A 24,812-nucleotide genomic window follows, 5' to 3' on the forward strand; every position below is an offset into this window, starting at 1 on the left:
TGGGGGTTCCTTTTTGTTGATGTTGATGTTACTGCTTTCTGTTTGTTAGGTTTTCTTCCAACAGGCCCCTCTTCTGCAGGTCTGCTACAGTTTGCTGCAGGTCTACTCCATACCCTGTTTGCCTGGGTATCACCAGCAGAGGCTGCAGAACAGCACATATTGCTGCCTGCTCCTTCCTCTGAAAGCTTTGTCCCAGAGAGGCACCGGCCTGATGCCAGCTGGAGTTCTCCTGTATGGGGTGCCTGTTGACCCCTGCTGGGAGGTGTCTTCCAGTCAGGAAGCATGGGGGTCTGGGACCCACTTGAGGAGGCTGTCTGTCCCCCAGCAGAGCTCAACTGCTGTGCTGGGAGAATCCTCCTTGTCAGGATCAGATGCTCTCTTCAGAGCCAACAGGCAGGAACATTTTAAGTCTGTGAAGCTGTGCCCACAGCTGCCCCTTACCCCAGGTGCTCTGTCCCAGGGAGATGGGAGTTTTATCTAAAAGCCCCTGACTGGGGCTGCTGCCTTTCTTTCAGAGATGCCCTGCCTGGTGAGGAGGAGTCTAGAGAGGCAGTTTGACCATAGCCACTTTGCCGCACTGTGGTGAGTTCTGCCCAGTCCAAACTGGCGGCCTCCTTAGCACTGTCAGGGGAAAGCCAACTACTCAAGCCTCAGTAATGGCCGATGCCCCTGCCCCACCAAGCTCGATTGTCCCAGATCGACTTCAAACTGCTGTGCTGGCAGTGAGAATTTCAAGCCAGTGGTTCTTAGCTTGCTGGGCTCTATGGGAGTGGGACCCGCTGAGCGAGACCACTTGGCTCCCTGGCCTCAGCCCCCTTTCCAGGGGAGTGAACAGTTTTGTCTCGCTGGGGTTCCAGGCACCACTGGGGTACCAAAACAAAACAAAAAAAAACTCCTGCAGGTCGCTCGGTGCCTGCCTAAAAAGCCGCCCAGTTTTATGCTTGAAGCCCAGGGCCCTGGTGGTATAGGCACACGAGGGAATCTTCTGGTCTGTGGATTGCAAAAACTGTGGGAAAAGCGTAGTGTCTGGGCCAGATAGCACGGTCCCTCATGGCTTCCCTTGGCTGGGACAGGGAGGGCCCCAGCTCCTTGCACTTCCTGGATGAGGCAGCGCCCCACACTGCTTCTGCTTGCCCTCTGTGGGCTGTACCTACGGCCTAACCAGTCCCAGTGAGATGAACTGGGTACCTCAGTTGGAAATGCAGAAATCACCCGCCTTCTGCATTTGTCTTGCTGGGAGCTGCAGACTGTAGCTGTTCCTATTCGGCCATTTTGCCAGATCTCTGCTGTATTATAATTTTATGGGAACACTGTTGTATATATGGTCCATCATTGGCCAAAATGTCATTATGCGGTGCATGACTGTATATATCTGTACACACACAAAATATATATGTATGTATACAAAGACTAGACGTTGTCTTATTACAATAATACAACTTAAAGAGATTTATGACTTTCAGACTGTGTTTTAGAACCATGACTGAGATCAGGGGTCTGCAGACTTTTTCTGTAAATGGCCAAATAGTAAATAATTTTTGCTTTGTAGGCTGTGCAATTTGCTGGATGTACCTAACTGCCTTTGTAGCAAGAAAGCAGCTAAAGACTATTTGCCAGCAGGCCATAGTTTGCCAATCAGCCCAGATCTCTGAATTGAGTTGGGACATGTTCTTAGTTAGGGAGATCATTTGCCCACAGATGACTTTTTTTCTGAAATGAGTTAGAGCACTTTAGTAAACTTGTTTCAGTTCCTTTTATTAGATGGAGTCCAGTACAATTGCTGTTTTCGTAGGTAAAAAAATGGCCTAATGTTGGCGATATCACGGGGTCAACCAAAAATTTAAAAATATGCTGTTTGGCTGGGCGCAGTGGCTCACGCCTATAATCCTAGCACTTTGGGAGACCGAGGCAAGTGGATCACCTGAGGTCAGGAGTTCGAGACCAGCCTGCCTAACATGGCGAAACCCCGTCTCTACTAAAAATACAAAAATTAGCTGGGCGTGGTGGCTAATCTCACCACCTCCTCCCTTTTCCCCCCTCCAGTAGTCCCCAGTGTCTACTATTCCTATCGTTATGTCCATGTGTACTCAATGTTTAGTTCCCACTTAAAAATGAAAACGTGGCATTTGATTTTCTGTTCCTGCATTAATTTGCTTAGGATAATGGCCTCCAGCTGCATTTGTATTGCTGCAAAGGACATGATTTTGTTCTTTTTTGTGGCTGCATAGTATTCCATGGTGTATATGTATCACATTTTCTTTATCCAGCCCACTGTTTTTTTTTTTTTTTTGAGACGGAGTCTCGCTGTATTACCTAGGCTGGAGTGCAGTGGCCCGATCTTGGCGCACTGCAAGCTCCGCCTCCCGGGTTCACGCCATTCTCCTGCCTCAGCCTCCGAGTAGCTGGGACTACAGGCGCGCACCACCACGCCCAGCTAATTTTTTGTATTTTTAGTAGAGACGGGGTTTCACCGTGTTAGCCAGGATGGACTCAATCTCCTGACCTCGTGATTCGCCTGCCTCGGCCTCCCGAAGTGCTGCAATTACAGACTTGAGCCACCGCACCCGGCCAATCCAGCCCACTGTTGATGTGCATCTAGGTTGATTCCATGTTTTTGCTATTGAGACTAATGCTGCAGTGAACATACAAGTGCCTGTATCTTTTTGTTTACCACCCTTTCTATTTTCTTAAAGGTCTCATTTGTTCTCACTGCTTAACTATTTCTCCCTCTCTCTCTCTCTCTATATATATATATCAGTAGATAATTCCCATGTAATATTTCATTCTAAGCTCTGATAAAAAGTAAAATGAAAAAATATAACATGAATTCTTAAGTGCCAGCAATTTCTATTCCAAGCACTTTACATATATTTCTCATTTAATTCTTTTTTTTTGAGATGGAGTTTTGCTCTTGTTGTCCAGGCTGGAGTGCAATGGCGCGATCTGGGCTCACAGCAACCTCCACCTCCCGGGTTCAAGCCATTCTCCTGCCTCAACCTCCGGAGTAGATGGGGTTACAGGCATGCGCCACCACGCCCGGCTAATTTTGTGTTTTTAGTAGAGATGGGGTTTCTCCATGTTGGTCAGGCTGGTCTCAAACTCCAGCCCTCAGGTGATCCACCCACCTCGGCCTCCCAAAGTGCTGGGATTACAGGCATGAGCCACCACGCCCAGCCCATTTAATTCTTATAACAGTCCATTTACTTCATTATTCCTATTTTACTGATGAGGAAACTAAAAGAGAGATTAATGTCACTTGCACGAGGTCCCATAGCTAATAAAAAAAGTTCTTAGCTTCATCCTAGACAGTCTGACTAGAGACCCAAGCTTGAAAAAATTTTTTATTACTACAGTTTTAATTACCTGTTAGAAATTTTGGAAAACTCTGATGTCCCTGATCATTTTAGATTCAAGATATCACAGATGAAATGTCTAACCTTCCCACTTAGAGAACTGCTTCTTCTAATTGCCCTTATTTTTCTGGGGCAAAACTGCTTAATCATTATTTACCAAGTTCTATAGATATCTGCCTTCATATCCATTCTTACACTAATGCCCTTGGTCCAGGCTTTTATTAGATTATGTCTGGAATATGGAGAGATTGTTCTGAACTCTCTGTGTTTGGTCTCTCTGTTAAATAGATCTCTACAATCTGTACCATCAATCTGCCTTTCTCTTCTTCAGCCTGTATTTGGAATAGTATTTCCTTGCCTCCTGCTGTTAAAATCTGTTTTTCTTCAACATACAGTTCAAAGGAAATTTCACTCATGGTACCCAGCACACCAGAATTTCAATCCTTATTTCTGTTATTTATTAGGTGTTCGATTGTTAGCAGGAGAGGGGGAGACCAACACCCTTACAAAGTTCATGTGATTTAATATATAGTCTTGTAATAACTATTTTAACTTCTCAGATATTTTTATATACACTTACTGATTATTAGTCATATTTCAGGTAAGATTGCTACATAAAACTATAAGCACTTAATATATATTTAGCAATGAATGAATGACTCACTTTTGGATAAGGGCTTTGCAAGTGTTGGATAGTGTGGTATTATTTTTCATCAACATTTGCTGGTTCCTAACTTCCATAGCTCTCACTACAGTCTTGTTATAGTGTTGGATGTATTAGGCTTCAGGGACAGGCCTCTGACCTTCTCCTGCCTTCCTTTCAGCTGCCTTGAGACTCTGACGTGTTTCCCTAAGTTATGTGAGCCACTCTACCTCTAATCGAGCCCAAAAAGGAATCTTGGGAACCCCCACTTTAAGCTGGTGGGTCAGAAGTTCTGGATACCCTGACTTGCAACCAGTCTCTGGTCTAGTGCGAGTGAGGGCACAGTCTTAGGGTCTCTACAAAAAAAGGAAAAAGAAATTAGCCGAGTGTGATGGCATGCACTTGTGGATCACCTGAGCTTGGGAGGTTGGAGCATGATGGTGCTTCTGCCCTCCAGCCTGGGCAACAGAGCAAAACCTTGTCTTAAAAAAAAATAGAAAAACCAAAAAGGTAAAAGTATAACTGGTCTTGATAAGAAAACATTGGTACAATAATAATAGTTATTCAAATAATAGTTATACATGTTAATTGTAGCAAATTTGCTGCAGAAAACTGTCAGAAACTACAATAAACTGTCATCCATGATCCCACTGCAGAGAAAACCATTGCTGACATTTTTGAGCATTTCCTACCAGTTCCCCCCCTTCCAAAGTTGAATTATTTATCAACTGTCACCCTGAGGAATGTTGATTGTGTTTGTGAGAAAACTCATGGCTTAGGAGCCAGAGTAAGCAGGAGTACTATGTTAAACAGCAGGCTTGACTAATATATTTTCTTAATTGCATCAAACACTAATGTTATATTAAGTCAAAAGTCTTCACAGATTATTTTTCTCAAGAGGATTTCAGTGCTTCAGTGTGCACATTAATACCAGTTCCACTTGCTTTTCAGTGATGTTATAGTAATGAGACGTTTTAAGTGAATACAAATCTATCTCTAAAGAGATTATTGATTTGTTTTATTTTACTTTAAGATTTGAATTCCAAATCCAGGAGACAGCTAACAATTTAAATATTGTATAGTGTAAAAAGGAATAAAGTATTCCTTTTTTTTTAAGACAGACTCTTGCTCTATCGCCCAGGCTGGAGTGTAATGGCGCGATCTCGTCTTACTGCAACCTCTGCCTCCCAGGTTCAAGTGATTCTTCTGTCTCAGCCTCCCAAGTAGCTGGGATTACAGGCGCCCACCACCATGCCCAGCTTATTTGTATACTTTTAGTAGAAACAGAGTTTCACTATGTTTGCCAGGCTGGTCTTAAACTCCTGACCTCAAGTGATTCACCTGCCTCGGCCTCCCAAAGTGCTGGGATTGCAGGTGTGAGCCAAAACGCCAGGCCTCAAGTATCTTGTATGAAGAAATTACTTGAGCCTATCCTTTTGCTAAATAAGAGTGAAAACTGATAGAAGCTGTAGTAGAATAATGGCCTTCCAAAGATGTCTATGTCCTAATTCCTGAAACCTATGAATATGTTACTTTCTGTGGCAAGAGACTGTGTTCAAAGAGACTTTGAATATGTAATTAAGTTAAGGATATTGAGATGGGGATATTATCCTGGATTATTTAGGTATGTCCAATATAATCACATAGGTCTTTTTAAGGGGAAGGCAGAAAGGTCAGAAGAAAATAAGACACCATGTGATGACACACAGAATAAGAGAAAGATTAGAAGATGCTATGCTGCTGGCCTTAAAGATGGAGGAAGGGGGACCCTATGCCAGGAAATGTAAGTGGCTTCTAAAAGCTAGAAAAGACAATGAAATGGATTCTCCTCTGTAGCCTCCAGAAGAAATGCAGCCCTCTGACAACTTTATTTTATGACTCTGACCTCCAGAATGGGAAGACAGTAAATTAATTTTGTTGTAAGTTACTAAGTTTGTGATCATTTTTTATAGCAGCAATAGGAAATTAATACAGAGGGAATATATCTTTCTCATTGTTGATGTTTCCTACTATGTTAAAGGAGCTCAATTAGTTTAATTCCTAGTCTCTTTCTACCCTCTCATTTCCTCCTAGAGGAGGAGTGGCTTGTCTGGTAAATTTGGGAAGCAAAAATTGAGCAAGTTTATCTCAATTCCTTCCTTCCTTCTCTCATATAGGGAAGCCTCTGGTGATTCAGTTGCCTCTGACTGGCTTGTTGAATTTAATTTTAGTGCTCAGTTGTGAAGATTATTTGGCTCTCACAGTAAGCTATGTCCAGAAACTTGACCATTGTCAGTAGCAAAAATTATGTGTTGGCTTCCAGCTACTACTCCTTATTTGTTTTTTTTTTTAATTTTTTAAATTTAAATTTTGATTTTTTATGTATTTTTTGAGATGGGGTCTTACTGTGTCCCTCAGGCTGTAGTGCAGTGGCACATTCATAGCTCACTGCAGCCTCAAACTCCTGGATTCAAGTGATCCTCCCACTTCAGCGTCCCCAATAGCTGGGACTACAGGCATATGTCACAATGTATGGCTAATTTTTTAATTTTGGTAGAGATGGGGTCTCACTTTGTTGCCGAGGCTGGTACAATAGTCCTTTGACACAGCAAACCCAATTCTAGATTTTTATCCAAGAGAAATGAAAATATTTGTCTGCAAAAATACTTGTATAGGCATGTTCATAACATCCTTATTTACAGTAGTCCCAAACTGGAGACACTGGTACATTGATACAACAGAATTCTATTCAATAATCAAAAAGAATAAACTGGGAAAAGCTAAGGAAAAAAATTCATTGCTTCTGATAGGGTAGGGATTGGCAAGACAGTGATACAAGGAAACTTTCTGGGAAGTTGGAAATGTTCTATATAAGATATCCATTTGTCAAAAGTATACAGGTAAAAAGTTCGCACCCTGGGCCCAAGAGCCAAGCTCTTGCTGTGTTTGGCTGCACTCTGGGTACCAGCTCTGCTGCGGTAAAGATCTTGACTTTACCCCAATCCTAGAGCTACTCTAATGCTGCACTCACTAGTGCTCTTATTCTCATTTCTCTTAGCTGTTTAACAAGCATCTGCATCTCGCATTCTGTTACACAGCAGCAAGGATCCCTGCATCCCAGACACCAATGCCATTACTACCTGGGAACTCAGAACTGCAGTACCTCCACACAGTTGTGCATCAGGCCTGAGTTCTGTGATTATTCCATGGGTGCTACTCATCAGGCACCAGTGCCAAGAGGGATCCCTTCAGCCATAGCTTCTCTGGTGGGAAAAAAAAATAGATTGTGGCTATCTTAGCAGTCATTGCCACCAAAGACCCAACAACTCTTGCTGCCACTGCAGAAACTCACAACATTGACTGCTGTGGATCCCTGTGATTTTTATCTATACCAACCTCAGCAGACAGAGCTGCACAGAGACCACACAGTTGGCACCCTGACTGGTGCCAGAACCACTGCACCCCACCCCAGGGAGGAAAGTCAGTCCACAATGAAACTAGCCCATAAAGTCTACAAAAGGTGACTCTTCCACTAAGTGCACAGACATTAATGTAAAGCAACAAGAAAAATGGGAGACATAATACCATCTAAAAAACATAACCTCCCAGTAGCTGACCCGAAAGAAATGGACGTATATAAACTGCCTCTTAAAGAATTCAAAATCATTGCTTTTAAAAAAATACAGAGGCCAGGCGCGGTGGCTCAAGCCTGTAATTCCAGCACTTTGGAAGGCCGAGACGGGCGGATCACGTCAGGAGATCGAGACCATCCTGGCTAATACGGTGAAACCCCGTCTCTACTAAAAATACAAAAAAAAGATTAGCCAGGCGAAGTGGCGGGCGCCTGTAATCCCAGCTACTCAGGAGGCTGAGCCAGGAGAATGGCGTGAACCGGGGAGGCGGAGCTTGCAGTGAGCTGAGATCCGGCCACTGCACTCCAGCCCGGGTGACAGAGCGAGACTCCGTCTCAAAAATAAATAAATAAATAAATAAAAATTTAAAAATACAGAGAAACATTTCACTGAAATCAGCAAAACAACAGATGACCAAAATATGAAATGTAACAGATTAAAATTGTTTTTTTTTTAAAAATCAAATTCTGGAGCTGACAAATACAATTAATGAACTAAAAATGCAGTAGAGAGCATTAACAGCAGACTTGATGAAGCAGAAGAATTAATACATGAACTCAAAGACAGATTATTTCAAAACATACAGTCAGAGAAGAAAACATGAAGCTTAGAAGATTTAAAGCTTACAAGATTTTCTCAAAAGAGCAAATATCCTAGTTATAGGAGTTTAAGCAGGAAAAGAGAGGGACAAAGGGCCAGAAAGTTTACTTAAATAAATAACAGCAGAAAAATTTCCAAATCTGAGGAAAGGTATAAATATTCAGGTACGAGAAGATCAAAGGTCTGCAATCAGATTCAACCTGAACAAGATTATACTAAGATATAATCAAACTGTCAAAAATCAAAGATGAAGAGAGCATCCTGAAAGCAGCAAGAGAAAAGCAAATCACATATAATGGAGTTCCAATAAGGCTAGAAGTGGATTCTCAGGAGAAACCTACAGGCCAGGAGAGAGAGGGATGATAAATTCAGTGTGCTGAAGGAAAAAAGGCAACTGTCAACCAACAGTACTTTACTTGGCAAAGTTGACCTTCAGAAATGGAGATAAAAACTTTCTCAAACAAAAACTGAGGTAGTTCATCACCACCAGATGTGTCTTATAAGAAATGATAAAGGGAGTTATTCAAGCTGAGAGGAAAGGATGCTAATGAGTAACACAAAAACATCTAAAAGCATAAAGCTCATTGGTACAACTACACAAATTTAGAATAATAGTATAATGGTGGGTCTTTAATATGAATGTTAAAAAACAAAACTATTAAAAATAATGGCTACAATAGGCCTGGTGCGGTGGCCCATGCCTGAAATCCCAGCACTTTGGGAGGCCGAGGAAGGCAGATCACCTGAGGTCAGGAGTTCGAGGCCAGCCTGGCCAACATGGTGAAACCCCATCTCTACTAAAAAAAAATACCAAAATTAGCTGTGCATGGTAGCAGGTGCCTGTAATCCCAGCCACTCCCGAGATTAAGGCAGGAGAATCACTTGAACCTGGGAGGCGAAAGTTGCAGTAAGCCAAGATCATGCCATTGCACTCCAGTCTGGGCAACAAGACCAAAACTCTGTCTAAAAAAAAAAAAAAAAAGAGACCAAGAAGCAGGATCTTTGCTCCTTCTGGGATCTCTATCTGGTTCAGCCCACCTGCCTCCACTCTGCATCGACCATGTCCATCAGGGTGAGCCAGAAGTCCTACAAGGTGTCCACCTCTGGCCCCCAAGCCTTCAGCAGCTACTCCTACACGTGTGGGCCCGATGCCCACATCAGCTCCTTGAGCTTCTCCCGAGTGGGCAGCAGCAGCTTTCTGGGTGTCCTGGGCAGAAGTTGTGGTGGGCCCAGCAGCATGGGAAGCATCACTGCCGTCACAGTCAACCAGAGCCTGCTGAGCCCCCTTAACCTGGAGGCAGAACCCAACATCCAGGCTGTGCGCACCCAGGAAAAGGAGCAGATCAAGGCCCTCAACAACAAGTTTGCCTCCTTCATAGACAAGGTACAATTCCTGGAGTAGCAGAACAAGATGCTGGAGACCAAGTGGAGCCCTCCTGCAGCAGCAGAAGACGGCTCAGAACAACATGGACAACATGTTCGAGAGCTACATCAACAACCTTAAGCGGCAGCTGGAGACTCTGGGCTAGGAGAGGCTGAAGCTGGAGGCAGAGCTTGGCAATATGCAGTCCTCCTGGTGGAGGACTTCAAGAACAAATGTGAGGATGAGATCACCAAGCATACAGAGATGGAGAATGAATTTGTCCTCATCAGGAAGGATGTGGATGAAGCTTATATAAACAAGGTAGAGCTAGAGTCTTGCCTGGCAGGGCTGACTAAAGAGATCAACTTCTTCCGGCAGCTGTATGAAGAGGAGATCCAGGAACTGTAGTCCCAGATCTTGGATACATCTGTGGTGCTGTCCATGGACAACAGCCGCTCCCTAGACGTGGACAGCATCATCGCTGAGGTCAAGGTGCAGTATGAGGAGATCGCCAACCACAGCCAGGCTGAGGCTGAGAGCATGTACCAGATCAAGTATGAGGAGCTGCAGACGCTAGCTGGGATGCATGCGGATGACCTGTGGCATATGAAGACTGAGATCTCCGAGATGAACCAGAACATCAGCCAGCTCCAGGCTGAGATTGAGGGCCTCAAAGGCCAGAGGGTTTCCCTGGAGGCTGCCATCACAGATGCCGAGCAGCATGGGGAGTTGGCTATTAAGGATGCCAATGCCAAGCTCTCCAAGCTGGAGGCTGCCCTGCAGTAGGCCATGGCATGGCAGCTGCATGAGTACCAGGAACTGATGAACATCAGACTGACCCTGGACATCAAGATCACCACCTATAGGAAGCTGCTGGAGGGCAAGGAGAGCCGGTTGGAGTCTGGGATGCAGAACATGAGTATCCATACCAAGACCACCAGTAGCTATGCAGGTGGTCTGAGCTCAGCCTATGAGGGCCTCACAAGCCCCAGCCTCAGCTACGGCCTCGGCTCCAGCTTTGGCTCTGGCACGGGCTCCATCTCCTTCAGCCACACCAGCTTCACCAAGGCCGTAGTTGTAAAGAAGATTGAGACCCATGATGGGAAGCTGGTGTCCGTGTCCTCTGACGTCCTGCCCAAGTGAACAGCTGCAGCAGCCCCTCCCAGTGCCCCTCCTGCAGCTGCCCCAGAGCCTGGGAGGGAGGCCGCTGTGCAGGGGAGTACAGGGAACAGGAGACCCACCTGAGGCTCAGCCCTAGCCCTCAGCCCACCCGCGGAGGAGTTTACTGCCTGGCGATCCCCCTTGCCCATGCCTCCAGCTACAATTGCTTTTTTTTTTTGTCCAAAATAAAACCTCAGCTAGCTCTGAAAAAAAAAATAATAATAATAATATTAATGGCTACAATAATTTATTAAGGAATATACAATATAAAAAGATGTAAATTATGACATAAAAACCATAAAATGTCAGGCAGAGTAAATGTATGTAATCAAAGTTAAGTTGTAATCAGCTTAACATAGCCTGTTATAACTATAAGCTGTTTTATGTAAGCCTCATGGTAAACACAAAGCAAAAACCTACAGTGGATAAACAAAAGATACAAAGTAAGGAATTAAAGCGTAGCACTAGAGAAAAATCGTCTAATCACAAAGGAAGAAGGCATGAAAGGAAAAAAGAACAAAAGAGCTATAAAACAACAGAAAACAATGAACAAAATGGTAGTACTAAGTCCTTACCTATCAATAATTACCTTGAATGTAAATAGATTAAATTCTTCAACCGAAAGACAGAGTGGCTGAATAGGTTAAAAACACACACACACACACACACACACACACATACATACACACATACACACATACACACACAAAGACTGAACTGTATGCTGCCTAGAAGAGACTCACTTCACCTTTAAGGACACATTTAGATTAACTGAAAGGATGGAAAAAGATACTTCATTCAAATGGAACCAAAAGAGAGTGGGGTTAGATATAATTATATCAGCTCCAGTACACCAATATGGTTTGTATATTTTGTCCCCTCCCAATCTGATGTTGAAATATGACTTCCAGTGTTGGAGGTGGGCCTGGTGGGAGGTGTTTGGATCTTGGAGGCAGAGCCCTCATGGATGGCTTGGTACTGTCCCCATGGTGATAAGTGAGTCCTCATGGGATCTGGTTGTTTAAGGGAGTATTGTGCCTCCCCCTTCTTCTCTTACTCCTTTTCTCACCATGTGATGCACTGGATCCCAATCCCCTTCCACCATAAGTAAAAGCTCCCTGAGGCCTCATCAGAAACAGATGCTAGCACCATACTTCCTTTACAGCCTGCAGAACCATGAGCCAATTAAACCTCTTTTATTTATAAATTACCCAGCTTCAGGTATTTCTTTATAGCAACACAAAAATTGTCACACACTTTGTCAAAAAACTATAGAATGAGACAATTATTATATAATGAAAAGGGATCAGTTCATCAAGAAGATACAATAATTGCAAATATGTGTGCATGCAACATCAGAGTTCTTAAATACATAAAGCAAATATAGATCTGAAGAGATAGATAGCAATGCAATAATAGGAGATTTTAATACCCCACTGTCAACAATAGACAGACATCCAGACAGAAATTCAGTAAGGAAACACTGGAATTCAACTACATTTTAGACCAAATGGACATAACAGATATATGCAGAACATTCCATCCAATATTAACAGAATACACATTCTTCTCAGGAACACGTGGAACATTCTCCAGAATAGATCATATCTTAGGCCACAAAATAAGTCTTAAAAAATTTATTAATCAGATTGAAATAATATCAGGTAGCTTTTTCGATTGCAATGGTATGAAACTCGAAATAATAAGAACATTTGAAAATTCACAAATATGTGGAAATTAATTTTAAACAAATGGGTCAAAAAAGAAATTTAAAGGGAAATTTAAAAAATCTTAAAACTGCTGGGAACAGTGGCTACACCTGTAATCCCAGCAGTTTGAGAGGCTGAGGTGGGTGGGTCACCTGTGGTCAGGAGATCAAGACCAGCCTGGCCAACACAGTGAAACCCCATCTTACTAAAAATACAAAAAATTAGCCAGGCGTGGTGGTGGGCGCCTGTAATCCCAGCTACTTGGGAGACTAAGACAGGAGAATCTCTTGAACCCAGGAGGTAGAGGTTGCAGTGAGTCCAGATCATACCATTGCACTCCAGAGCCTGGGCAACAAGAGTGAAACTCCATCTCAAGACAAATAAATAAAACTAAAATCTTGAAACAAACAAAAATGGAAATACAGTATCCCAAAACTTGAGATGTTGCAAAAGAAGTTTGAAAAGAGAAGTTTATAACAATGAATGCCTGTATCAAAAAAGAAGAAAAGCCCTAAATAAACAACCTAATGTTACCTCTTAAGGAACTAGAAAAAGAAGAACAAACTAAGCTCAAAGTTAGGAGAAAGAAAATCATAAATATCAGAGCAGAAATAAGTAAAATAGAGACTAGAAAAACAGAAAAGATTAAGAGAAGAGCTGGTTTTCAAAAGAAACAAAATTGATAAAACTTTAGTTAGATTAATAAAAAAGAGAAAATACTTAAAATCAGAAAGAGGAGATATTACAGCTGATACCACAGAAATACAAAGGACCATAAACTACTATAAAAAAATGATACACCAGGCTGGGCACAGTGGCTCATGCCTGTAATCCCAGCACTTTGGGAGGCCGAGGTGGGTGTATCACTTGAGGTCAGGAGTTCGAGACCAGCCTTGCCAACATGGTGAAACCCCATCTCTAATAAAAAATACAAAAATTACCTGGGCTTGGTGGCACACACCTGTAATCCCAGCAACTTGGGAGACTGAAGCAGGAGAATTACTTGAACCTGGGAGGTGGAAATTGCAGTAAGCCAAGATCGTGCCACTACATTCCAGCCTGCGTATCCAAATGAGACTCCATCTCAAAAAAAAAAAACTCAACAAATTGTATAACCTAAAAGAAATGGGTAAATTCCTAGACACATACCAACTTAAAAAGACTAAATCATGAAGAAATTGATAATTTGAAATGACCAATAATGAGTAAGGAGATTGAATCAGTAATAAGAAGCCTCCCATTAAAGAAAAGCCCAAACTTGATGATGCCACTGCTGAATACTACCAAACATTTAGACAATTAAAACCAGTCCTTCTGAAACTCTTCCAAAAAATTGAAAAGGAAGGAGATCTTCCGAACTAATTTTACAAAGGCCTGATACCAAAGGCAGACAAAAACAGTACAAGAAAAGCAAATTATAGGCCAATATCCTTGATAAACATAGATGCAGAAATCCTCAAGAAAATACTAGCAAACCAAATTCAACAGCACATTAGAAGGGTCATTCACCATGATTAAGTGGGATTTATCCCTGTGAATTTGCATATTCACCGTATGCAAATCAGCAGTGATACACCATATTAACAGAATAAAGGACAAAAACTTTATAATTATCTCAATAGATACAAAAAAGGCATTCAACAAAATTCAGCATCCTTTCATGATAGAAACACTCAACAAATTAGGTAGAGAAAGAATGTCTCTCAACATAATAAAGGCCTTATATGACAAGCCCATAGCTAACATAATGCTCAGTGAAAAGTTGAAAGTTTTTTCTGAAATCAGGAACAAGACAAGTATGCCCACTTTCAGCATTTCCATTCAACACAGTATTGGAAGTCCTAGCCAGAATAATTAGGCAAGAGAAAGAAAAGGCTTTCAGATTGTCAATGAAGTTAAATCGTCTGTTCGCAGATAATATGATTTTATATTTAGAAAACTCTAAAGACTCCACCAAAAAACTATTACAAGTAATAAATTTAGTAAAGTTGCAGGATACAAAATTAACACAAAAATCAGTAGTGGTCAGACATGGTGGTTTATACCTGTAATCCCAGGACTTTGGGAGGCTGAGGTGGGAGGATCACTGGAGGACAGGAGTTTGAGACCAGCCTGGATAACATAGTGAGATGCTCATCTCTACAAAAAATAAAAGAATTAGCCAGGTGTGGTGGCACGACCTGTAGTCCTAGCTAGGTGGGAAGATTGCTTGAGCCCAGGACTTTGAGGTTACAGTGAGCCATGATCATGCCATTGCACTCCAGCCTGAGTAACAGAGTAAGACTCTACCTCCAAAAAAAAAAAAAAAAAAAAAAATCAGTAGCATTTCTACATGCTAACAACAAACTATCTGATAAATCTGGCCAGGTGCAGTCTCTCACGCCTGTAATCCCAGCACTTTGGGAGGCCAAGGTGGGAGGATCACTTAAGGTCAAGAGTTTGAGACCAGCCTGGCCAACATGGTGAAACCCCATCTCTAGTAAAAATACAAAAATTAGCCAGGCGTGGTGGCATGCACCTGTAATCCCAGCTACTCAGGAGACTGAGGCAGGAGAATTGTTTAAACTTCAGAGGTGGAGGCTGCAGCAGCACTGCACTCCAGCCTAGGCAACAGAGCAAGACTCCATCTCAAAAAAAAAAAAAGGAAGAAGAAATCAGTAAAACAATGCCATTGACAATAGCTAGTAAAAAAATCAAAATACTTAGGAATAAATTTAACCAAGGAGATTAGCCATTCTACAATGTATACACATTTTAAAACATTATGTTATACATCATAAATATATACAATTTTTACTTGTCAATTAAAAATAAATAAGCCTGGGCAACATAGTGGGACTTTGTCACTACAAAAATAAAAATAAATTAGCCAGGCATGATGATGTGTTTCCTGTGGTCCCAGCTACTCCAGAAGCTTAGTTGGGAGGATTACTTGAGCCCAGGAGTTTGAGACTGCAGTGAGCTATGATTGTGCCACTGTACTCTAACGAGGGCAACAGAGTGAGACCCTGAATCTGTAAGTAAAATAAGTAATGAAAAGAGTATATAGCTAAAAATTAGAGGTGTCAGTGTATGTAAATTTTATAGAAAAGAACCATGTGATGATGGTGATGGAGTGAGGTGGTAAAGAATGGGTAAACATATCAATGATGTTTTTTAAAATGGCAGAATTGATAATTGAGCTGCTATTGTCTGTGTATGGTAGGGTTTTTTGTTTTTGTTTTTTGAGACGGGATCTGCCTCTTTCACCCAGTCTGGAGTGCAGTGACACAGTCCTGGCTCCCTGCAACCTCCACCTCCCAGTCTCAAGTGATCCTCCCACCTCAGCCTCCCGAGCAGCAGGGACTACAGGTGCCAAACACCACGCGCAGCTAATTTTTGTATTTTTTGTAGAGAAAGGATCTTGCCATGTTGCCCACGCTGGTCTTGAACTCCCAAGCTCAAGCAATCCACCCACCTCAGCCTCTCAAAGTGCTGGGATTACAGGTGTGAGCCACCACACCCGGCCTCTATGCATGTAAAAGTTATATAATGTGAAGAAATTAAGAAAGAAATATTTCTGAGGACATTTCTGAGGACATTTACCAATTATGGTCATTCCATTCTTTTCTATAAATCCAAATTATCTGGTGTAATTTTCCTTAAGACTGAAGAATTTATTACCCTTTTTAATTCAAAAATTGTTTTTAATTGAGAAAATGGTATATATTTGTCATGTACATTACGTTTGAAACACTGTGGAATGGCTAAATCAACATAATTAACATATGTATTACATCATCTTTTTTTCTGGTAAGAACACTAAAAATCCTGCTTCATAGATATCTCCAAGAATATAATACATTGTTATTAACTATAATCCCCATGTTGTACAATAGACCTCCAAAAATATAATACATTGTTAAGAACTATAGTCCCCATGTTGTACAACAGACCTCGGAGAATGTAATACATTGTTATTAACTATTGTCCCTCTGTTGTACAATAGAACTTACTCCTTCTAACTGAAATTTTGTGTCCTTTGACAAACATCTTCCCAATACCCCTCTCCCCAGCCTCTGGTAACTACCATTCTACTCTCTACTTCTATTAGTTCAACTTTTTTAGATTTTACATGTAATTGAGATCATGTGGTATTTGTCTTTCAGGTTTATCCACATTGTCACAAATGACAGGATTTCTTTCTTTTTAAAGGCTGAATAGTATTCCACTGAGTATGTATACCGTATTTTTAAATATGTTCAGCTGTGGTGTACATAATGTCTGTGACATTAGTATTTCTGAAAGTCTCCAGATCTGATCAGGTAGTCTCTCAGAGCTTTATTTGAAAATATCTTTATTTTGCTTTCCTTCTTTTTATTTTTTTATTTTTTATTTTTTTAGAGACAGACTCTCACTCTGTTGCGCAGGCTGGGGTGCAGTGGTGCGATTATAGTTCACTGCAGCCTCAAACTCCTGGGCTGAAGCAATCCTTCTGCCTCAGCCCCCTGAGTAGCTGGGACCACAGGCTCACACCACCATATATGGCTAAATGTTTCTTTTATTTTTTTGTAGACATGGAGTCTTGCCATCTTGACCAGACTGGTCTTGAGCTCCTGGGCTCCAGTGATCGTCCCCCACAGCCTCCCAAAGTCCTGGGATTACAGGCCTGAGCCACTGTGCTCCCGCCACTTTCATTTTTAAAAGGACAGTTTCAATAGATGTAGAATTGGGGGTCAACAGGTTTTTCTCCTCTCAATACCTTAAATATATCCTTCCATTTAGTCTGACTTTTTTTGTTTTTATTGAGAACTGACCTGTTTGTGTTTTTGTTACCTTGTGTATAATACGCCATTTTTCTCTGTTGCTTTCAAGACAGGTTTTCTTTGCTATCTTTTTTTTTTTCCTATCTGGATTTAAGCAGTTTGTCTATGATGTGTCTATTTGTGTTTTCTTTGTATTTATCCTGCTTGGGGTTTGTCATTTAGCTTATTGGATCTGTAAATTAATGTCATTCAGAAATTTGGGGATGTTTTATTTCTTTGAATATTTTTCTGTCCCATTCTATCTCGTCTTTTGGTTCTCCTCCTTCCTCCCCCCACCCCCACCCCAGTTTTTAGATTGGTAATTTTTGGTAAGAAGAATTTCTGCCATCTTCAGTTTGCTCTTAATCCTGTCCAGTTATTTTTTTTTTTTTTTTTTTTTTTTTTGAGACGGAGTCTTGCTCTGCCACCCAGGCTGGAGTGCAGTGGCCGGCTCTCAGCTCACTGCAAGCTCCGCCTCCCGGGTTCACGCCATTCTCCTGTCTCAGCCTCCCGAGTAGCTGGGACTACAGGCGCCCGCCTCGTCGCCCGGCTAGTTTTTTGTATTTTTTAGTAGAGACGGGGTTTCTCCGTATTAGCCAGGATGGTCTCGATCTCCTGACCTCGTGATCCGCCCGTCTCGGCCTCCCAAAGTGCTGGGATTACAGGCTTGAGCCACCGCGCCCGGCCCTGTCCAGTTATTTTTTAAAGAGGCAGTCTGTCACACACTCTGTCACCCAGGCAGGAGTGCAGTGGCATAATCATAGCTAACTGTAACCTCAAACTCCAGGGCTCAAGAGATTCTCTTGTATCAGCCTCCCCAAATCCTGGGATTACAGGTGTGAGCCTCCACACCCAACTGCAGTGAATTTTTTTTTTTTTTTTTTTTTTTTTTGAGACGGAGCCTATATCTGTCGCCCAGGCTGTAGTGCAATGGTGCGATCTCGACTCACTGCAACCTCTGCCTCCCGGGTACACTCCATTCTCCTGCCGAGTAGTTGGGACTACAGGCGCCTGCCACAACGCCCAGCTAATTTTTTGTGTTTGTGGTAGAGATGGGGTTTCACCGGGTTAGCCAGGATGGTCTCGATCTCCTGATCTCGTAATCCGCCCGCCTCGGCCTCCCAAAGTGCTGGGATTACAGGCGTGAGCCACTGCGCCTGGCCAAATTTTAAATTACAGTTACTGAACTTTGTAACTGGAGAGTTTCAGTTTCACTTGTTTTCTGATATTTTCAGTGTGTTCATTTATTGTGCATACATCCTACTTTAAGTCTGTGTATATGTTAATAATAGTTGCTTTGAAATAATTATCTCATAATTGCGATATCTGGGAAATCTTTTTTTTTTTTTTTTTTTTTTTTTGAGGCAGAGTCTCACTCTGTTGACTAGGCTGGAGTGGAGTGCAGTGGCGCGATCTTGGCTCACTGCAACCTCCACCTCCCAGGTTCAAGTGATTCTCCTGCCTCAGCCTCCTGTGTCTGGGAAATCTCTAGGGTCTGTTTTTATTGACTGTCCTTTCCCCACTGGAGTATAGGTCACATTTTCCTATTTCTTTATATGTCTAGTGTTTTTATGATTGGATACTTGGGATTTTGAATGATACATTTGAGAGATTGAGGATTCTGTTTTGCTTTTCTGAAAAAGAATTTTTATTTTAGAATCCAGTTAATTTGACTGAACTCAGACTCCAAACTGTCTCCTCTGTAGGGGTAGTGCTGAAATCTTTACTTAGTTATTTCATTTTTCAGTGACTGATTTTCTGCCATGATTCTTGGGTTTCCCTCCCTTGCCTCATGATTAGTTTAGTGATTAGCACGGGTCTTGGGAGGATTTTATATACAAATTTTGGGGTTTCCTCCTCTTTGGCTCCCTCCCTTTTATGAAATCTCTCCTAAATATCTGATAGTTCTGCCAGCCTTGAACTCTGTTATCTATGTCAAGCCAGTAAGACTTGGCTTCCTGCCTAACCTACCCCCAGTGGTAAGCAGATTTAGCAGTGCCCTCAGTCATAAAAACCACAAATGTGCAAATCCCACCTTTTACAGATTTATCCTCCCGGTCACTTTTTCCCTTTGCCAGGGACCATGTGCCCTCTGTAGGCAAGATAGTTTCCAGAAATGGAGGAGTCGAATTTTTGATGTCCAATCAGATAAGTTACTCTTTCTCTCCCAAAGAGATACTGAGAGAGTGGTTGCGAGGACAGGAGTATATTGTTTGAACTACATCAACATGGAAGTTGACGTAGGGAAGAGGTATTCTCTCCTGATACTCCCTAGTATTTTGTTCTCCTAATTGAGCTTAAACCTGCAGTCAGTTTAGTAAAGGAGATTAACAGTCTGTCATATGGCTGGACTGCTGATAATTCTTATAAAATTGGGAGGAGAGGGAAGGAGGAGGAGGACTGAAAGCAGTTGAGAGCAACCAAAAGCAGAAAGAAACTGGATGGGAAAGAAAAGCTAAGTTTCTCTCAAGACACTCGATGTGTCAGAACAGTATAATGCTTATATCAAATCCATGCTCCCTAGGTACCCAAATTAAATTCCTTCTCTATTCCAAATAATGTCCAGACAAATTATCCAGGATAACATATGAAGAGATTTGGCAATTAAATGGTGACTAATATATACTGCCCAGGAATGTAGATACTGCCCAGGAATGTAGGAGGATATCCAAAGGTTAATAATCCAGAGGATATCTGGAAAATTGGCCACTTTGTGGACTTTACAGCTTGCTCTTGTTCTATTTTATGCTTTTTATTTAAATCTACTTTGATACTAATATAGCTAGTCTAATTTCATTTCGTTTCTATTTACCTGGTATATCTTAACTCATATCTTTATTTTTATGCTTCTGTGTCATTTTGTTTTAAGTAGATCTCAAATAGCGTATAGTTGGATTTCGATTTTTGTTTTTTATGATTTGAGATTCTTTGTATTTAAAAAGAAGTTTGCATCTATCATAATAATTGTTCTTCTTCCATCTTCTTGTTTTGTACTTCGTGTTATATGCCTTACTCCTGTTTTTCCCACTCAGTCTTTTGCTTTTGCTCAAGTTTTTCTGGCTCTTTTGTTTTACCCCTAGTAATTTGGAAATTAAACATTCTATTTTTATTTAATTAGTAATTAAAATTAAAAGAAAATGAACCTCTATTTCTTTACTAACATGAAAAATACACTAGCATCTATCAATGTGCCTGGAAATAACGAATGAGTCACATACTTTAGTATTTCCCTTTTGTTCCTACTCTTACAGTTTGTTGCAATAATTTGAGCTTTAGATCCAAACTGTTATTAGTATTTATTCTTTTTATATATCCTTAAGAAATACTTTTCACATTTGCATTTCCTTATGTAGCTATGTTAACCTTGTTAAGAATAACTTCTTAGAGGTTATTTTATTTTATTTTTTGAGACAGAGTCTTGCTTTGTCACCAGGCTGGAGTGCAGTAGTGCAATCTTGGCTCACTGCAACCTCTGCCTCCTGGGTGCAAGTGATTCTCCAGCCTCAGCCTCCTGAGTAGCTGGGATTACAGGTGCGTGCCACCACGCCCAGCTAATTTTTTGTATTTTAGTAGAGACAGGGTTTCACCATGTTGGCCAGGATGGTCTCGATCTCCTGACCTCGTGATCCACCCACCTTGGCCTCCCAAAGTGCTGGGATTACAGGCGTGAGCCACCACGCCTGGCATACGTTAATTTTTATGTTTACATTTTACAATGTCCATCTGTATTTCTTTTATAACATATCTTCCCTTATACCTAGGGACTTTATTTGTGTTGATTTATTGGACATTAAAATATTTCTTTGAGCCGGGCGCGGTGGCTCAAGCCTGTAATCCCAGCACTTTGGGAGGCCGAGACGGGCGGATCACGAGGTCAGGAGATCGAGACCATCCTGGCTAACACGGTGAAACCCCGTCTCTACTAAAATATACAAAAAATTAGCCGGGCGAGATGGCGGGCGCCTGTAGTCCCAGCTACTCGGGAGGCTGAGGCCAGAGAATGGCGTAAACCCGGGAGGCGGAGCTTGCAGTGAGCTGAGATCCGGCCACTGCACTCCAGCCTGGGCGACAGAGCGAGACTCTGTCTCAAAAAAAAAAAAAAAAAAAAAAAAAATATTTCTTTGAGTGATTTTTAAGAGTATGTGTTGGAATCTGCATATCTGAAAATATTAAATGGATGTTTGTCTGACATGGCAATTATAACTATAGGAAATCTTCCTAAGTAACTGATAGTAGTATGTAAAGATGTATGTACAAGTTTATTTTGCAGTTTTATTACAAAAGCAAAACTTAGAAAGTAATAAACATCTATAAATAGATACCAGTCAAAATATAATTTTCTCTAGACATAACTGCAAAATCTTAAGTTTTATCACCTTTGTCATCTAAAATTAATATAAATATATTAATATTTTGCCTGTTTCATGTGCAAGTTGAAATTGTAACATACATTTAGACCATATAAAGCAAGCATTAGCATGTCAGACTGAGAACATCAATAGTAGGGGCCAGATGTGGTAGTTCACACCTGTAATCCCAGTGCTGCATGAGGCTGAGGCAGGAGCTTGCTTGAGCCCACGTTATCGTGAACTATGATTGCACCACTACGTTCCAGCCTGAGCGATGGAACGAGACCCTGACTCTAAAAAAGAATTATATTTAGTACCTTCTTTCCATTTGTCAGATTAAATATTGGCTAGCTAAACATTTATTATTGATTTTTTTTTTTTTTTTTTGAGACGAAGTCTCGCCCTGTTAACCAGGCTGGAGTGCAGTGGCATGATCTCGGCTCACTGCAAGCTCCGCCTCCTGGGTTCACGCCATTCTCCTGCCTCAGCCTCTGGAGTACCTGGGACTACAGGTGCCCGCCATAACGCCTGGCTAATTTTTTTGTATTTTTAATAGAGACAGGGTTTCACCGTTTTAGCCAGAATGGTCTCGATCTCCTGACCCTGTGATTTGCCTCCCAAAGTACTGGGATTACAGGCGTGAACCACCGTGCCCGGCCTATTATTGAGAATTTTTACAAGAAGTTTAATTTTAGTCTGTTCATTGTAGTCACTCCATGGATTCCTTTGGGCAACCCAGACCAGAAGATAATCAGTCAGTAGTCAGCAGAATGCAAAAGAAATACTGGAAAACTAAACAGGTCTTTATCAAAGCAACAGGAAAAAAAGAGGATGAGCACTTGGTGGCATCTGATGCTGAACTGGATGCTAAACTTGAGGTAAATTTGAGCATTCTATGTATTGCATATAACCGGCTATTATTTGGGGCTCCAAGGGGGAGTGCAACAAGTTTTCACACTGGAGAGCTTATGGGGATAATAGAATGTTTAGTTGTATCCAGCTGTCAATCAGAGCTCTGACTAGGAGGTCACAGTTCTCACAAACTGAAAATTTCCAAAATTGGTATTCACTAACTTAGATAAAATATGAATAAAGTAGTTTCTCTGGCACACATATTATAGTTTTTAAGATAAGTCTTAATGAATTAATTACATTCTCAATTGATACCATATATTCATTATATATCGTCGTACTATTTTGTAGTACTTTGATGTGAAATCTTATACCTCATTGAAATAATTAAAATCAAACAGCGAATGAATATAATAGTTACTGTTTCTATTTTATTAAAAGATAGAGTTATTGAAATATTTCCTAATGCCTTTTTTGACTGCTTTTTATTTTAAATAATTGCCATAAAACAATTTTAAACCAATAAATGGTTTAGAGTAATTAGGCTAATTAGAGAAGAGTATAATATAAATGAATAAAAAAGTCTGATTTTTTTTTTTTTGGATGGAGTTTCACTGTGGTTGCCCAGGCTGGAGCACAATGGCGCAGTCTCGGCTCACCACAACCTCCGCCTCCTGGGTTCAAGCGATTCTCCTGCCTCAGCCTCCTGAGTAGCTGGGATTACAGGCATGCACCACCATTCCCAGCTAATTTTGTATTTTTAGTAGAGACAGGGTTTCTCCCTGTTGGTCAGGCTGGTCTCAGACTCCCGACCTCAGGTGATCCACCTGCCTCAGCCTTTCAAAGTGCTGGGATTACAGGTGTGAGCCACCATGCCCAGCTCAAATGTCTGAATTTTTAAATGCAGATTTACTAACTCAACATATATATATACTAGTTTAAGCTAACTCTTACAAATATTTCTAAGCAGGGATTCTGTTATACTTGGAATATAATCATTATGGTGGGATTCTTAAAAATATGGGTCTAATTAAGCTGGTCTTGATCAAGTATTTTCATTCTGCAAAAAGTAAACTTACTGCCAAAACAAATATGGAAATAGATAAAAAATTTAACAAGATTTTACTATTTGTATTGAAAAGTATTCCTAGGATTCAGTGACAAATGTGTAAAAATGAAGACTTTATTATTATTAGTGTTGTATGTTTTAACGCAACAGGAACTTGTTCCAGATATATTCCCATAGAAGTGGGAATGTATGAGGTTTTGTATGAATGTAACAATGTATTGTTTTACATTGTTAGGTCATCTGTGGGTGACATGTTTTATATTCAGTGTAAATCTGGCCATTAGATAAGTATTTGGAATCAACCAAGAACTTTCTCCCACATTTGTATTTTTTAAGAATGAGAAACAGTTTTATTATAAAAATAAAAATAGTACATAAACCTATGGAAAAAAATCAAGCATAATCACGTCATCTTAGTAGAACTATCTTTTCTGTATTCTTTTTTTTTAAAAAAAAAAAAAAAAAAAAAAAAAAAAGCCTGTTGCCCAGGCTGGAGTGCGGTGGCATGATCTCAGCTCACAGCAACCTCTGCCCCCAGGGTTGTTCAAGCGATTCTCCTGCCTCAGCTTCCCAAAGAGCTGGGATTACAGGAGCCTGCCACCATGGCTGGCTAATTTTTGTATTTTTAGTAGAGACAGGGTTTCACCATGCTGGGCAGGCTGGTCTCTAACTCCTGAACTCAGGCGATCCACCCACCTCGGCCTCCCTCCCAAAGTGCTGGGATACAGACAGGAGCCATGAGCTACCGTGCCCAGTCTTTTGTATTCTTTTCTAATCTTCTTCCGTATGCATTTAAAACAGATTTTACAATTGCCAAATCCAGATACCAAATGCACTTCAAATATGTCTAAAGTCATAAGGAAAATCGATGCCTGCTCCTCCTTTTACGATTTTCGTGTTTATTATCTATCTTCTTTAGGTTTGATCAAACATAAAAATAATAATAAAAACTGCTCCAGAGATAGAATGTTCAGGCTTCTTGATGATATTAGGCATCTGAAAAATCAAAGGGTTAGGGCTTAGTATTATATAGCAGTACCAAGGTCTTTTTGAACTAAATCACATAAAAATTCTTTAGTGTAGCTGGGCGCGGTGGCTCATGCCTGTGATCCCAGCACTTTGGGAGGCCTAGGCGGGCGGATCACGAGGTCAGGAGATCGAAACCATCCTGGCGAACACGGTGAAACCCTATCTCTACTAAAAATACAAAAACATTAGCCGGGCGTGGTGGTGGGCACCTGTAGTCTCAGCTTCTCAGGAGGCTGAGGCAGGAGAATGGCGTGAACCCGGGAGGCGACGGAGCTTGCAGTGAGCGGAG

At 41.3% G+C, this 24,812-nt stretch overlaps 1 protein-coding gene, 1 long non-coding RNA gene and 1 pseudogene across 8 annotated transcripts in view; 2 read left to right on the top strand and 1 right to left on the bottom strand.

Moving 5' to 3' along the window:
• Positions 1-24,812, top strand: part of ICA1L (islet cell autoantigen 1 like) — a 101,721-nt gene that overhangs the window by 19,200 nt on the left and 57,709 nt on the right. For all 4 annotated transcript variants that reach the window (XM_033230675.1, XM_033230674.1, XM_033230672.1 and 1 more), the window contains one exon: positions 22,283-22,451. In XM_033230675.1, coding sequence (XP_033086566.1) covers positions 22,290-22,451 — 162 coding nt within the window. In that variant the 5' untranslated portion in view covers positions 22,283-22,289. The remainder of the gene's footprint in view (positions 1-22,282; positions 22,452-24,812) is intronic.
• LOC117094174 lies at positions 9,835-10,931 on the top strand (annotated as a pseudogene). The gene has a single exon (XR_004441458.1). The product of XR_004441458.1 is annotated as a keratin, type II cytoskeletal 8-like (transcript).
• Positions 24,224-24,812, bottom strand: part of LOC117094636 — a 56,834-nt gene continuing 56,245 nt past the window's right edge. For all 3 annotated transcript variants that reach the window (XR_004441622.1, XR_004441621.1, XR_004441618.1), the window contains one exon: positions 24,224-24,490. This is a non-coding gene — a long non-coding RNA (uncharacterized LOC117094636). The remainder of the gene's footprint in view (positions 24,491-24,812) is intronic.

This window comes from Trachypithecus francoisi, unplaced genomic scaffold (assembly GCF_009764315.1).
Source record: "Trachypithecus francoisi isolate TF-2019V2 unplaced genomic scaffold, Tfra_2.0 Lachesis_group13, whole genome shotgun sequence".
Classification (NCBI taxonomy): domain Eukaryota; kingdom Metazoa; phylum Chordata; class Mammalia; order Primates; family Cercopithecidae; genus Trachypithecus; species Trachypithecus francoisi.